The 13,666-nt window shown below is 34.6% G+C and overlaps 2 protein-coding genes across 5 annotated transcripts in view; both read right to left on the bottom strand.

Annotated features, from left to right (window-relative positions):
- The window catches only part of LOC111410802 (polyadenylate-binding protein RBP47-like), a 12,158-nt gene extending 10,044 nt beyond the window's left edge, over positions 1-2,114 (bottom strand). For 3 of the 4 annotated variants that reach the window (XM_023041339.1, XM_023041341.1, XM_023041340.1), the window contains exon 1: positions 1,665-2,114. In XM_023041339.1, the coding sequence (XP_022897107.1) occupies positions 1,665-1,979 (315 nt within the window). In that variant the 5' untranslated portion in view covers positions 1,980-2,114. The remainder of the gene's footprint in view (positions 1-1,664) is intronic. The other variant, XM_023041338.1, reaches the window with a different exon arrangement.
- Positions 2,115-12,676: 10,562 nt separating this feature from the next.
- Positions 12,677-13,666, bottom strand: LOC111411519 (probable carboxylesterase 1). Its single transcript, XM_023042043.1, has one exon. It carries the CDS (start codon positions 13,664-13,666, stop codon positions 12,677-12,679), a length of 990 nt encoding a protein of 329 aa, XP_022897811.1.

Here is a 13,666-nt window from a genome sequence, read left to right as displayed (position 1 = left end):
AAAAAAAAAAAAAAAAAAAAAAAAAAAAAAAAAAAAAGGACATGTATATGTGAACATGAATTGTTTGATGAGCATGGATACTAACTTCATAGAATTATTGACAAGGAACAAGGCATAAACAGAATGATAGCCCAACTATTATACTCTTACAGCTCTGCTGACACAGTGAATTCCAAAAGTACTGATCAAAGAGACTGCCATTTGTCATTGTTTGCATTGGCTGCTTCTTTGAGCATAAACACTTATATTATCACATAATTTGATACTACAAAAAGGGTTCTGTTTTTTACACGATTTGGGAATCACAGTACACAGTCAAATCAATTGGATATATATCATTTGATAAAACGCCATCAGGGTTCTCTCAAAATTTGAATTCTATTGTTCTCCAGGAATTGTTATTTGTCAAGCACCCTTGAGTCACCATATTTAGCCCCTGTTTGACAGATATTTTTTTGGGAAAGAATGAGTTTTTAAATAGTCAATTTTGGGAGAATGTATGATTAAAAATTAAGGAAAAGTTTTGGGATTACACGAAGAATATTGTATTGTAATAATGTGTGGTTGAAAATGAGTATGAGAAAGGATGGTTGTCAAACAAGGGCTTAAGAACTAGAGAAACACTTGTTGTAGTTAACAGCATGAGGTAGAAGAAGTCCATTTCAGACCTTCAAATACATTCTAAATATATACCTCATATAAAGGAACCATCAACCTAACCAGGCGTAAAGGATATATAAGCTTAATGGATTACAAATGAAAAATGTCATTCACACGTATGAGATCCCATTCTAAATGATATGTATTATATATACTGTAGAATATGCTAAACCAACAACACTCATTTGCAAGTCCTTTAATCTCAGTAAAAAGCTTCAGTATCAATCCTCACTCCTCACTATACCTGTTAACATGACAAGGGAACTCCACAGTCATACTTAATCCAAGAACAAGAACTTTGATCAAATTCAGCAACTGCTACCATGTTACGTGTAATAAACCAATATACAAGTAAGCATTCAATTAGGTTTTTTGTTTCACGCCCATATATCCAAACTTGTAATGTTATTTCCCTACCAAAATCATTTTTCCTTTATTAACCATGTGAATAAAGTAATTTAGATTTATTTTTCAAAAATTTGAGAACTTGAAAAACACCAAAACTTTTTAAAAGATTGTAGCACAGTTGTAATAATCTTGGATCAAGAATATTTTCGAAAGACTCATACTCATTAGCATAATCATACTAGAGATATAAATGCTATCGTTAAGTTCAAGAATTTGAAGGAAAATGCAAGTTAGTGGGATCCTTAGCTTACTTCATTTACATACCAAATAAAGGAAATGAATGACGTGCCCATACTCAAAACTTCTTCCAACATTTTCTTCCCTCAAAAGTTACTTTTTCCCTAGTAATAGTGTAATACACATAAATATATTTCCATATACGGATATCTGTCCCAACTCGGTTTCTGTGTCCGTATTAAATGAGATCTGAATTCTCTAACAAAGTTTTCAAGCATATATCAAAGGATTCACTTCAATCTAGCAATTTCAAATCCATTTAGCAAACACATCAAAAGAATTCAACGGCAACGTAATCAAACCACTAATAGAAAAAATAATTAATTAATTAAAGGTGCAAGCATACTAAAAAAAATTACCTCGCCGGTTTCAGAGAAGCAAGACTGGAGATAAGTTTCATCCATCCATTGCTGGAGATCTCCAATCCAGATCGTTTTGTTATCTTCAGAAGAGATCTGAATCTGCTGCTTCTGCTGAAGGTGCTGCTGATACTGCTGCTGTTGGTGGTAATACGGCATGTAATGCTGGTTATAAATCATCTGCTGCGGCATCGCCATTGCCGGGTAGTGCATGGCCATCCATTGCTGTTGATACTGCTGCATCGCAATCCACTGCTGGTGCTGTTGCTGCTGTTGTTGCTGTTGCTGTTGTTGATTCGAATCTCCACCGTTCATTTTCGCAATCTCTCCGAATTAATTCTCTCCTTAAATTCAATTACAGAGTTTTTTGAGAGAAATAGGGGTAGGATACCTGGTCGGAGAAACCAGGTTTGACAGAGAGAGAGATTATGTGACAGATTGAAATGGCCTAATCCGGATGTATCTAGGGTGGATTTAACATGCGACGTTGTTTTTAACGGCGTTAAAGACCGTCGTTAAGAGAAACGTTTACAAGTGGGTCCAGTAGATACGCGTCGGTACTGTGGGTCCTGGTTTTTTAATATTTTAGTTTTCGTGTTTGATGAATCATATCAACGGCTGGGAGAAGTCACTTCCTTTTGAAAATACAATGATCAACGAATTTTCAATGGCCAAGCGAGTTCAATCTTTAGAGCCTGTTTGTGAGTAATTTTGAGAATTGATTTTTTGATCATTAGAAGAAAAGTGGGGTCCACTTGTGAGAGAAGAAGTCAAATATGACGGCTGGAATAATGAAATAACGATCAAAAAATCAATTTTTTTGGTGAAAAAATCGGGCCAAACAGGCTCTTAAGGACTCGTTCGGTGGGCTCTCGAAAAGTTAAAAAAAAAATCCTAGAAATTAAGAAATTATTTTTATACGTATTTGAATAATTTTTTAAAATTACTTTTTCTATTTAAATGTGTTTCTAGAGAAAATCGATCTAAACTAGCTTTCTCAGAAATCTCTTCTACAGGAAGTAAAAGCAAAAATATAATACTTGTCAAATAAAGCCTAATTTAGGATTTTAATTTTTAAGCTTTGTCCAAGTGGATGTCGGATAGGTAATTTGTGTCTATTTAAACTATAAAACGTGAGTTTCGATTAGAAAGATGATTGTACCTTCATTTTGAATTGAATAAAATATAGACAACACGAAAATAATTTAAAATTAAAAGGAAAAAAAAGAAATTCATTCAAAAAGCAAAATTGCATTTTTGTGGGTTATATTCAAGATAGTCACGCTCAAACGAGGGTCAAAATTCCACCCCGACCACATTAGGCTAGTTGCTGTTGGTCAAATGTTCCGTTTTGTGCTAGGAATTTGGTGAGGATTTTGGTCAACAAAGATGTCCGGTCAGCTGGTGAGAAATTGGCAATCAATATATTAAGGTATCATTGTCGGCATTTCGTATAAGACAACTAATTGAAGTATTCTTTTGAGATTTTATTAAAGGTTTAAATGGGTCACTCGAGTTGAACCTTCATGCTCAAATTGGCCTCGATATACATAGCAAGTCAACTTGTGCTCGCGAATCAAAGTCGAGCATGTGCTGGCTCTTGTCACAAAATTTCATCTCAGCTCTCCAAACCAAATCACTCTTTGGTGGGGCGAGTCACTCGCGATTTGGTGTTTTTTAATCGTAAATTATATTTGTAAGAATATATAATTGCTATACTTAGAGTAACTAGAAGTTTAATCCTATCGTAATCCTATAATTGTGAAATAAATATTATTAATCAATTTTTTTAACCATGTTCTTCATTGTCCAAATGCATCTACCAAATTATTATCCATTGATAGATTTTGCCTTGACAATGATTGCTACTTTGTATTAACTGGTGTTGATATTTGTGTAAAGGAGAACAACACAGGATGACTCCTGCTTCAAGGGTTGGTTGAAGATGGTCTCTACCCAATTTCTAGCAACAAGAGCACTTCAAATAAGCTATGCTGCCTTGTAGCAAAATTAGGAATGAAGACCTCGATGGCCACTTGGCATGATAGGCTAGGTCATCCTTCGATCTCCACTTTAACTCGTCTAATTCATTATCTTCCTGTTAAGGATTTTTCCAGTGAAGTAATCTTCCGTAAGTCATGTCAATTAGGAAAAGCTAAAAACCTACCGTGTATAGACTCTACAAGACGAACAACTAGGCTCCTAGCACTTTATACATTCTGATGTTTGGATCTCCCCAATAACATCTATTGGTGGCTATCGCTATTATGTTATTTGTTGATGACTTTAGTCGCTTTACATGGATGTATCTAAAGATGTCAATGAGTCAAGTCGAGCCAATTCGTGAACCGAAACTAGGGCTCGGCTCAAGTAAAATTAAGTTGGGCTTTTTTTGCCCGAGCCAAGCTGAGCAAAAGTTCTACCAAAAAATTAGAAGCTCGAACCGAGCTTTCGACTCGGGCCTTACCGAGTCGAGCCGGCTCAAAATTTTGTTTTTATTTTTTTTATAAGATAGGTAGCCATGCATTGCCTTTAAATACACTATTGCCCATTTTAAAGGCAGCTACACAATTGCCTTCTTCTCTACCATCTTTCTTTCTTCTTCCTTTTTTTTTTGCAGCCCTGACGAGTCATACGACAGGCTCGAGCTTGGGCTCAATTCTACCGAGCCTCGAGCCTGGTCAGCTTGAACTTTTTTGGGGTCGAACCATGTGCGGCCCAAGCTAGCGAACAAAATTGCCGTCTCTAGATGTAAACCATTAGTTATAAATCCGATGTATCTGCTATTTTTCAGAAATTTAAAGCTCTTGTCTAGAATCTTTTTTCTTGCAAAATACAACAATTACAAATTGATAATAGAGATGAATATCTCTCAAATGAATTTAAAACTTTTTTTATCAACTAACAGGATCCATCATCGTTTAACATGCCCGTATACTTCTCAACAAAATGGTATTGTTGAGAGAAAAATATCGACATATCCAAGAAATGGGATTAACTCTTTTAGCGAAAGCACGCTTATCAAACTGTTATTGGGTGGATTCTTTCATTACACAAAACTCTTACGTACAAAAGTTCTAAATAATTGGTCTCCTTTATTTGCCCTGTAAGGATTTTTTAATTAAAGATGGGCTTGTATGTGTGAATAATTGTGTGTTAAATTATAGGCTGTCGAATTCGGTTGAGCCCAATTAAAGTGATCTAATAAGGATTCGGTTTTGGGCTTTAATGTATCCAGTTAAAGTATGGGTTTACATATGTGTAGAGATCGGACCTAAATCCTAATTCTATGATGAGCCAAATTAGGTCAAAGTGCATCCCTATATAAATAGGTTATGGTCCCCAGATCACACGCAACGTATTATTCATTCTCTACTGCATCCCATCACAGAGAGGAAAAGGAAACTGCGTGTAGATTTGGAAGATCATATCGCGAAATTCATATTGCATTAATCATGTCAGATTCAGGTATGCTTCCGCTTTAATTCTTGTATTTCTTGATGATTTAACATGAAAGATCCGGTAATTTAAAGAACTAAATTATCCAACAAGTGGTATCAGAGCCTCTTCATGTTGAATCATTGAGAATCAAAAAAAATTTAGTTTGGTTCTTGCAATATTTTTTGAAATTTTCAGATTTAACAATTTTTTGGTTATATATTTTGTTAAATTTGAAATTTTTTGTGGTATAATTTTTGTTATTTTCGTTCAGATTAATTGGTTGAGAAAATTCAGATTTGGAATTCGGATTTTTTGAGATTCAGATTAAAAAAAAAAATTTATATGTTCCGGCAGCGGTAGTGGCGCCGCTGTCTGCGCAGGCAGCAGCGCGCAGCAAGCGCTGCTGCCAACAGTGTGCAGCAACGCCGGCTCATGGAAGAAAAAAAAAATTTTGGGGGGCCGGGGCCTCTTCTGTAAATTAGATAAGTTAAGGCCCCGGGTTGCAATTAGGGTTAGAGTTATAAAATTAAGGTTTCAGTTCCTAACATTTAAGTTATATTGAGATTTGGGTCTTTAAGTTTCGGATTTAATAATTCATCCCTAAGGTTTTAAAATTAATTAATTCGGGCCATTAAAATTCTGAATTTATAATTAAAACCCTCAAACTTTAATTACTAGTTCAAATTGGCCCCCTAAGTTCATAATTAATTCAAATTGATCCCTAAAGTTTTGAATTGGTCAATTTGGCCCCTAAAGTTTTAAAATTTGTTCTAATTGATCCTCTAAAGTATTGAATTAATTAATTTTGGTCCCTAAAGTTTCAAGTTTATTAATTTCAACCCCTAAAGTTTAGAATTATATAATTTTGCCCCCCTTAAAGTTTTAAATTATTAATCCTAAGGCCCCTAAAGTTTAAAACTAATCAAAATATGCAAAATTGGTGATTCTCCTTCTCAAATTTTGGTACTAAAGACTCTTTTAAGAGATATAATATTCGAAAGTTAGTTAATTGAAGCAACGTGTTACCAAAGCAACCTCTCTTGTGAAAATTGACTAACTTAGAATGTTAAAAAGTGTTTGTGCATGTGTTATTCATGGGAATATTGATCGGCCCAAAGGAAGGTCAATATTTAGCCCAATACACGTGCATCTGTGGTGATAAACGTGTGACGATTATTTAGTTTAATGTGTAATCAATAAATCGGTCCAAAGAAAGGTTTATTGATTGACAAGTTGTTTTATCGTCAATGTTTGATTACTACACCAAGAGTACCGCTTACAAGTCAATATCTCTGTCCAAAGACTGGATATTGATGTTGTGCTTGGTATCTTATGATGGGCTCTACCACTATTTGAGATTATTATTATTTGCATATTAAAGATATTCATGTGAGCTATTCATAATAAATGCTCTCTAACTCAGTTTCAGGTTCTGCTGCTAATATCTCTACTAGCATCAATTCAATTCCAATGTTAAATGGCACAAACTTCAGGGCATGGCAAGAGAACGTTATGATTGTTCTCGGAGTCATGGACCTAGACCTTGCTTTACGGGTCGATCAATTTGCTGCACTTACTGATAAGAGTACCTCTAATGACAAGAGGGAGATGGAAAAGTGGGAACGATCGAACCGCATAAGCTTAATGGTCATGAAGCGTGCTATTCCAGAAATATTTCAGGGCACTATGTCTGATAAGGTGACTACGGATAAGGGTTTCCTTGAGGACCTTGAGAAGAGGTTTGCCAAGAATGAAAAGGCTGAAGCAAGTACACTTTTGGCAAATTTTGTCTCAATGAGGTATAAAGGAAAAGGAAACATTCGGGAGTACATTATGGAAATGTCTCACATTGCTTCAAAACTAAAGGCACTCAAGTTAGATTTATCTGAAGACTTGTTAGTGCACTTGGTTCTGATATCCCTTCCGGCACATTTCAGTCAATTCAAGATGAGCTACAACTATCAAAAGGACTCATGGTCCCTTAATGAGCTCATCTCACACTGTGTCCAGGAAGAGAAAGGACTGAAGCATGAGAAGACAGAAAGTGCTCATTTAGCCACCACCTCTAAGGACAAAAGCAACAAGAAAAGGAAGATTAATAAGGAAGCTGCGGGTACGGCATCGCAAAAGAAACAGCATAAGAAACCAACTGAAGGCGGTTGTTTCTTCTGTGGAGCTGCAGGTCATAAGAAGAAGAATTGCACCAATTACCACGCATGGCGTGTAAAGAAAGGTACTCTTCTTCATTTGGTTTGTTCTGAGGTTAATTTAACTTCGGTACCTAGACATACATGGTGGATAGATTCTGGTGCAACAACTCACATCAATATGTCTATGCAGGATTGCCTGAGTTGCCGAAACCCAAGTGATGGTGAAAGATACATCTATGCTGGCGACGATAATAGAATGGAAGTAGAGGCAATGGGAAAATTTAGATTATTGTTAAAGACTGGATTTTATTTAGATCTCGTTGAGACATTTATTGTACCGTCTTTTAGACGAAATTTGATTTCTATTTCTGTTTTGGACAAATTTGGTTATACTTGTTCTTTTGGAAATGGAAAAGTAGACAACAATTGCATCTTCAGTGGAGAGACGGAAGAGATTGCACAGCACTTATTTTTTTCTTGTCCATTTAGTAACTTAGTTTGGGGGTAGATTCGCTGTTGGCTAGCCATTACACATAATGCCCCCGTTTGGTCCCCATTAATTTTCATTCCATTACATTCTAATTTTCTCTCTCATGTTTTCAACCACACAATCTTACATAAAATAATATTATACGTAAATCGAAAACTTTTTCTTCTTTTTCAACCATTCATTTTTTTTAAAAAAATACTATTCCATCCATTTCATTTTCAAAGAAATGGGGGCCAAACGGGGGCAATATGTCTACTTTATCAAGCTCATTGAAATGGATGAAGAAGGAAGCTCTGAGAACAACTTGGCAAAGCAAGGTCAAGAGAATTGCTTTAGCTACTACAGTATATCACATATGGATGGCGTGAAATAGAAGGATTTTTGAGAACCTTAGACCACAAGTTGATTGCATTGTTAAACGGATTAAAACATACATATACAAAGTCATGTTTTCTTTGTATCCATGTGTTTTAATTCATTTTGAGTCTTTAGCATTTGGCCCATAGCTATTATCACTTGTACATCTTTCATTTTGTTTGCCCCGAGTATGCCTGGAGTATTTGTAATCTTCACTTGAATGTTGTTTGCCCAGAAATGCCTGATGTATTTGTATATAATCTTAATCGATAGAATTTCACATTTATCGATAAAACAAAAAAAATATTATATATAGGTGATTAATGAATACATTTGGTAGGAGCCGTTTGATTCCCATTTTGATAAGAATGAGAACGAAAAATAAAGTCGTTACGGGATCCATACAAGAGATATAAAATCAAATATGGTGGCTTGATGTGATGGATAACGATCATATTTTTCATTTTCGTGGTCAATGAATGGAAATCAAACAAGGCCTAAGTAAGCCAGGCAATTCAAAACTTTCTATACATCCATGTACTTATAAATCCCTCCCCCTTAGTGGAAATTACACTAGATGTCAACTTTTGGCTTTCTATTTACAAAAATGTCATTTTTTAAGGTCTTTGTAAGATTGTCAATTTTTGGTCCTCTAAATAATTCAAATACCCTTCATGTCCTTCATTAAATAAAGATTTGACTAGATGAAGAAATAGTACAAAAATTTTTAAAACATCACATCTCTCATCTCACTACTTAACTTTGACAAATTATCTTCTAATTCATGAAAAAATTGATGGAGATTTTCATTTTCCTCTCCCGACCGACTCTCGCTCGCCAATCCCTAGCTTTTTGCCTCTCTGCTCCATCCAGACCAGCGACGACGATGGCCACTCCCTTAGGTAGTTAAGTTGCTTCTCTTCTTCTTCTCGTTCCTTTACTCTTCACTCTTTCACAAATCAAAACGTGCCGACCCTTTTTTCAATCCTAACCGCGCTGTTGCTGTGCCACGTCCACCGTCTGTGCAATAGTGTCTCACTCGCACCTCCAGCCAGCCACCTACTCCCAGTAAAGGAGAAGTGAAGATTATTTGTCTAGCCCTCCAACTTTCTATAAATCTATAGAATTGAAAGGAAAAGGCAAAAATGGTGAGTCCAAATTGGGTTTTTGCTTATGTGTGATATTTTAGCTTTTTACATAATTGATTTTAGCTTTTCTGTGAGTTTCTTAAGATATTGAAATATTCGTAGGCTTTTAATTGCATATGCATGCTTTTGTTTTTCAAATTTCTGATTTGTTTCTGGATTTTTAAATGTGCACATTTTGAGATATATGAAATGTAGTGAATAACTTATGTATAGTCTCTTTTTCTTTTCTTTTTTTTTTCTTTTTTTTTTTTTGCAGGGATGAATTTGGTTAACACTCAACCAAAAAGTCAACATGAACATGTCCCTAAATTTGTAATCCAGGTAGTGTCTTTTGTGTACTTCGGTCCAACTGTCGAGAATGATAGAGACAATCTGTCGAGAATGACATATGAACCGTCAGGCTGTAATGCAGTATGTTGTAAATGGATCTGTATTTTACTTGTGAAGTTGAACGTGTATTTCCCTATTTGTGAACGAAGCAGGAATGGTAATGACGATGTGAGTTGAATATAATAATATAAGTCAATAATGTGGTGGGGAAGAGCATAGGTTGAGCAAATGTTACGAAATAGTATTTATCATGCGTTGTCAATTGAGTCTTTTACAATTTTGCAAATTAGAATTTATTTGGTGGGGATTGGAAAAAATATTTTTAAGTAAACAGAGAAGATACAAGGTTTTGCTTCCTCCCTTCAAGTATTTTGAATGATCGTAGAATTAGAGAGTTAATTGTACTATGTCAAAAATATTGTGGTATAAATTTTTCCTTATGTTTATTCTTCTTCATTTCTTCTACAGTTTACCATTTACGTTAACCTGATCTTTAATGTTGTGCACGTTTTCGTCAACTGTCGAGAATAAATAAAACATTTGTCGGGACCGACAATTGAACAGGTCGGGATGTTGTGCAATTGAAATATGAAAATTGGTGCATTTTATAACTTTCTCGCTTTCGAAAAATGAGGAAATTGGTGCATTTTATAAGTTTCCCGCTTTGGAAAAATGAAAGTTATTAGTTTGGCCGATGCAAGTGTCTTAGTTTATAAATAGAAATTATAGATATTATAAGTTTATCGTTTTTTGCAAATTACAAGTCTGACCAATACAAATACATTTAGATATTAAAGCATCACATCAATTGTCTATCAAATTAAATTTGAGATGCGATGAAAATAAATTGGTAATTGGAAACTAATTGACCTTAATTAACCATCCTCTCTGTCCAATTATAAATACCAGTGCAGAACTTCATATTCATAAACCACCCCTTGAAAGACTAAACAAGTTGTTGTGAGACTCTCATGTTGAAACAGTTAGTTGATATGAGATAATAGGTTCATCCACCTCCAGCAACGAATCATTCAACCCCAATATGCATCCGTCGATGCTGGATTCGTCCAATGAATTTTTCACCATTTTATTTACGAACGATGAGAAGGTAAGCGTTGAGCATCATGAATCTCAAATGATTACTCATACCTGAAATGTTGGGATTGTAACAGTAAGAATTTAGAATCAATATGTTGATATTTAATAACATGAAAGTGGCACTGCATCGTACGTAAATACGTACAATAGCAAAATGTCAAATCAAGGGTTTCCATCATTTTGAAGTGTCCAAATTGACAGTAAAACTATATACTCCGACAGTTTGTAAATATCAAATTCGACAGTTCTCGAGAAGCAAACGGCAGTGGGTGGAACTCAGGTTTCTTCAGCATAGCACATGAAGTGTGGTCATTACTATTGAACTACCAAATGACAAAATGAAAGTGTCAAATTGGCCTTATCATTAAAGAGACGTTAAATGAAAATAGCGTTTGGTTTGAATGGAAGAAATTACTCCAAATCTTAATGATGAAAATGACATTTTGTAAAGGACTCCAAAACCAAACAAATCAATGTATAATAGTTTCAAAAATTTCAAATAAATATGCCCGTATTGTATTTAATATTTATAAAACGAAAAGTTATAAGAGTAAAATATAAATAATTTGTAATTGCTAACTTCTCAAAATGAATGAAGAATGCAACATAAATATCTTGTTGATCAATGAAAATGAAAATGGAGAAAAGTTAGGGTTTGTAGTTTATATTTCATTTTTAAATTTCTTTTACGCTTTTTTATTAATAAAAATTCATATTAATTAATAAAATACATATTTATTCATATTTTGTATATAGAAATTAAATTATCACATCAAATCAATGCTTTTCCTTCAAATCAAGCATAAAATGCTACTAAAAATGTGTCATTAAGGGTAATTTGGATTTTTCACCCTAAAAATTGACATTTTTACTCACATAAAATGAAAATGATAATTTTTTTAAAACTTTCATTTTTCGTGACGTTTTTATAAATTCTCCTAAATCTTACAAAGCCACTTGGCAATGTACGGTCAGGTCAAGATTTTGGTCCTAACATATGCTTTGGGTTGACATAAAAGATAAATCACAGTCAAAATTTCATAATGACTTTTGGGTAAATTTTATTTACGGGTAGCTGAACTTTCAGTAAAAGTTCAATTGGATCATTGAACTTTAATTTATTTCATTCAACTCACTGAGCTTCTATTTAGTTTTTAGCCTTGTTTGGTTTAGCTAAAAATCAAACATTTAGTAGATTTTGATAAAAATTAATAGAACGTATGATTAAAAAGTAGACAATTATATTAATTTGACTATTGTAGTTAAAAGGTACGGTAGCTTACCATTTGAGTAACTATTATGAATTTGAAAGGTGCAAGTGACAAAATGAGTAAACTGCTTGATATTTTTTTGAAACTTGACATAAAAGTCGAATGTGAATTTAACTTTAGGATTGTCCTATCAAATCACAATGTTTAATAGGTGGAGGACTCGAAATCCACAAATATGTTGTCTTAATTAGAACATTGCTTATATTTAGCCAAATTGGAATAAATAGCAACCTAAATCCATTCAATTTAGATAGTTTGATCCAATGACTTTAAATCCAACGCTTTTGTTCTGACAAATTTATTTGGAAAATCAATGTCACAATATTACATTTAAACCCTAAATGATATACTTATGGATTGAGCAAAATATAAACAAAATTTTTAATTACTTTTCAAATTTATTTGAGAATGAATTGTGAGCACGCACTTAAACTAATTATAACAATTTTAAGTCAAAGTCAATGAATAATTTTAATTACAGATCATAATTTTTCGACAACATATATCATTAATTTTTATCAAAATTTACTGAAAACTTATTTTAATCTGTACTAAATAAAGGCTAAAATGAGTTTGAGAGTGTAGTACTTCTTGTTCAATTGAAAGAGGTAGTTATTCTAATACAATCATTTTTATTAATTAAACTAAAATTGAGACCGTAACAAAGAAGAAATAAAATAGAACTAAAGTCCCTTTTATTCTCAATTCCGTGCTTATGCGTAGGGTTCTAATTCAAGAAGTCAACAATTTTCTTCATCAACAAGGCAGCATTTTCAGACGTTGGATTTAACAAATGAAAAACGTGACCTTCTTCTTCAAAATCTAAAAGTTCAATTTCACCCTTCCAATTGCTCTTCTTCACTGTCTCGTAGTAATGCCAGCCCCTTCCTCTCAAACCATCCTTCTCAGAAGTGCAAACCAGAACCTTATTGCACTCCATTTTAGCCATCATATCCATTTCCTCAACCGGGTTCCGCCTCGGGTCATAAATTCCAGTCAAATCCCGGCAAATGAAATCCAATAACTGGCTTGCTTCATCATCCGCAAAGAATGGATGAACCAAAATTATACCCAGTATTTTGATACCGTTAATGCCAGTTTGGATTGCCATGTGATGCGCAATATTGGCTCCGGCACTGTCACCGGCAATGAAAATCCGATCGAAATCTGCATAATCGTTCAACCACGGATCCGGACCCTGTCCAGTGGCGTGCAGTTTCACCCAATTAATTGCCTCCCAACAATCCTCATAACAAGCCGGAAGAGCGTGTTCCGGCGCCAATCTATATTCAATCGACACCGCAATAGCCTTGGCTTCTGCTACCAGAGTATTGACATAGCTATGGTACTGCGAAGAGAACGCAGAGTCGAGAGTAAAACCGCCGCCGTGGATGTAGATAAGGAGCGGGAGCTTTTGGTTGTGAGCAGTAGCACTTTTGGGGAGGAAAAGCCGCGCTGAAACGGCATTTTCCGGCGAAAATACAACGTCTTTGGATTGTACGTCTGTGGTGGGATCGTGCGACGGTGGAACAAAATCGATTTTGAAGTACCTTTCGACTTTGCCATCTTTGTAGATGCGGAAGAAAGGCGGTATGTCTGTTTCATTAGAAGCCATAATGAAACAAGGTTGAGGTTTGGGTTGAAGTTTTCTAAGGTGACGAGGGAAATTTATACTGGAAATCCAGTATGGCAGCGTAGGCCACTTGGCTGTATACAT

This window comes from Olea europaea, chromosome 15 (genome assembly GCF_002742605.1).
Source record: "Olea europaea var. sylvestris chromosome 15, O_europaea_v1, whole genome shotgun sequence".
NCBI lineage: Eukaryota > Viridiplantae > Streptophyta > Magnoliopsida > Lamiales > Oleaceae > Olea > Olea europaea.
Note: the sequence above shows the minus strand (reverse complement) of the source record. Positions and strands in the feature narration are given on the sequence as shown.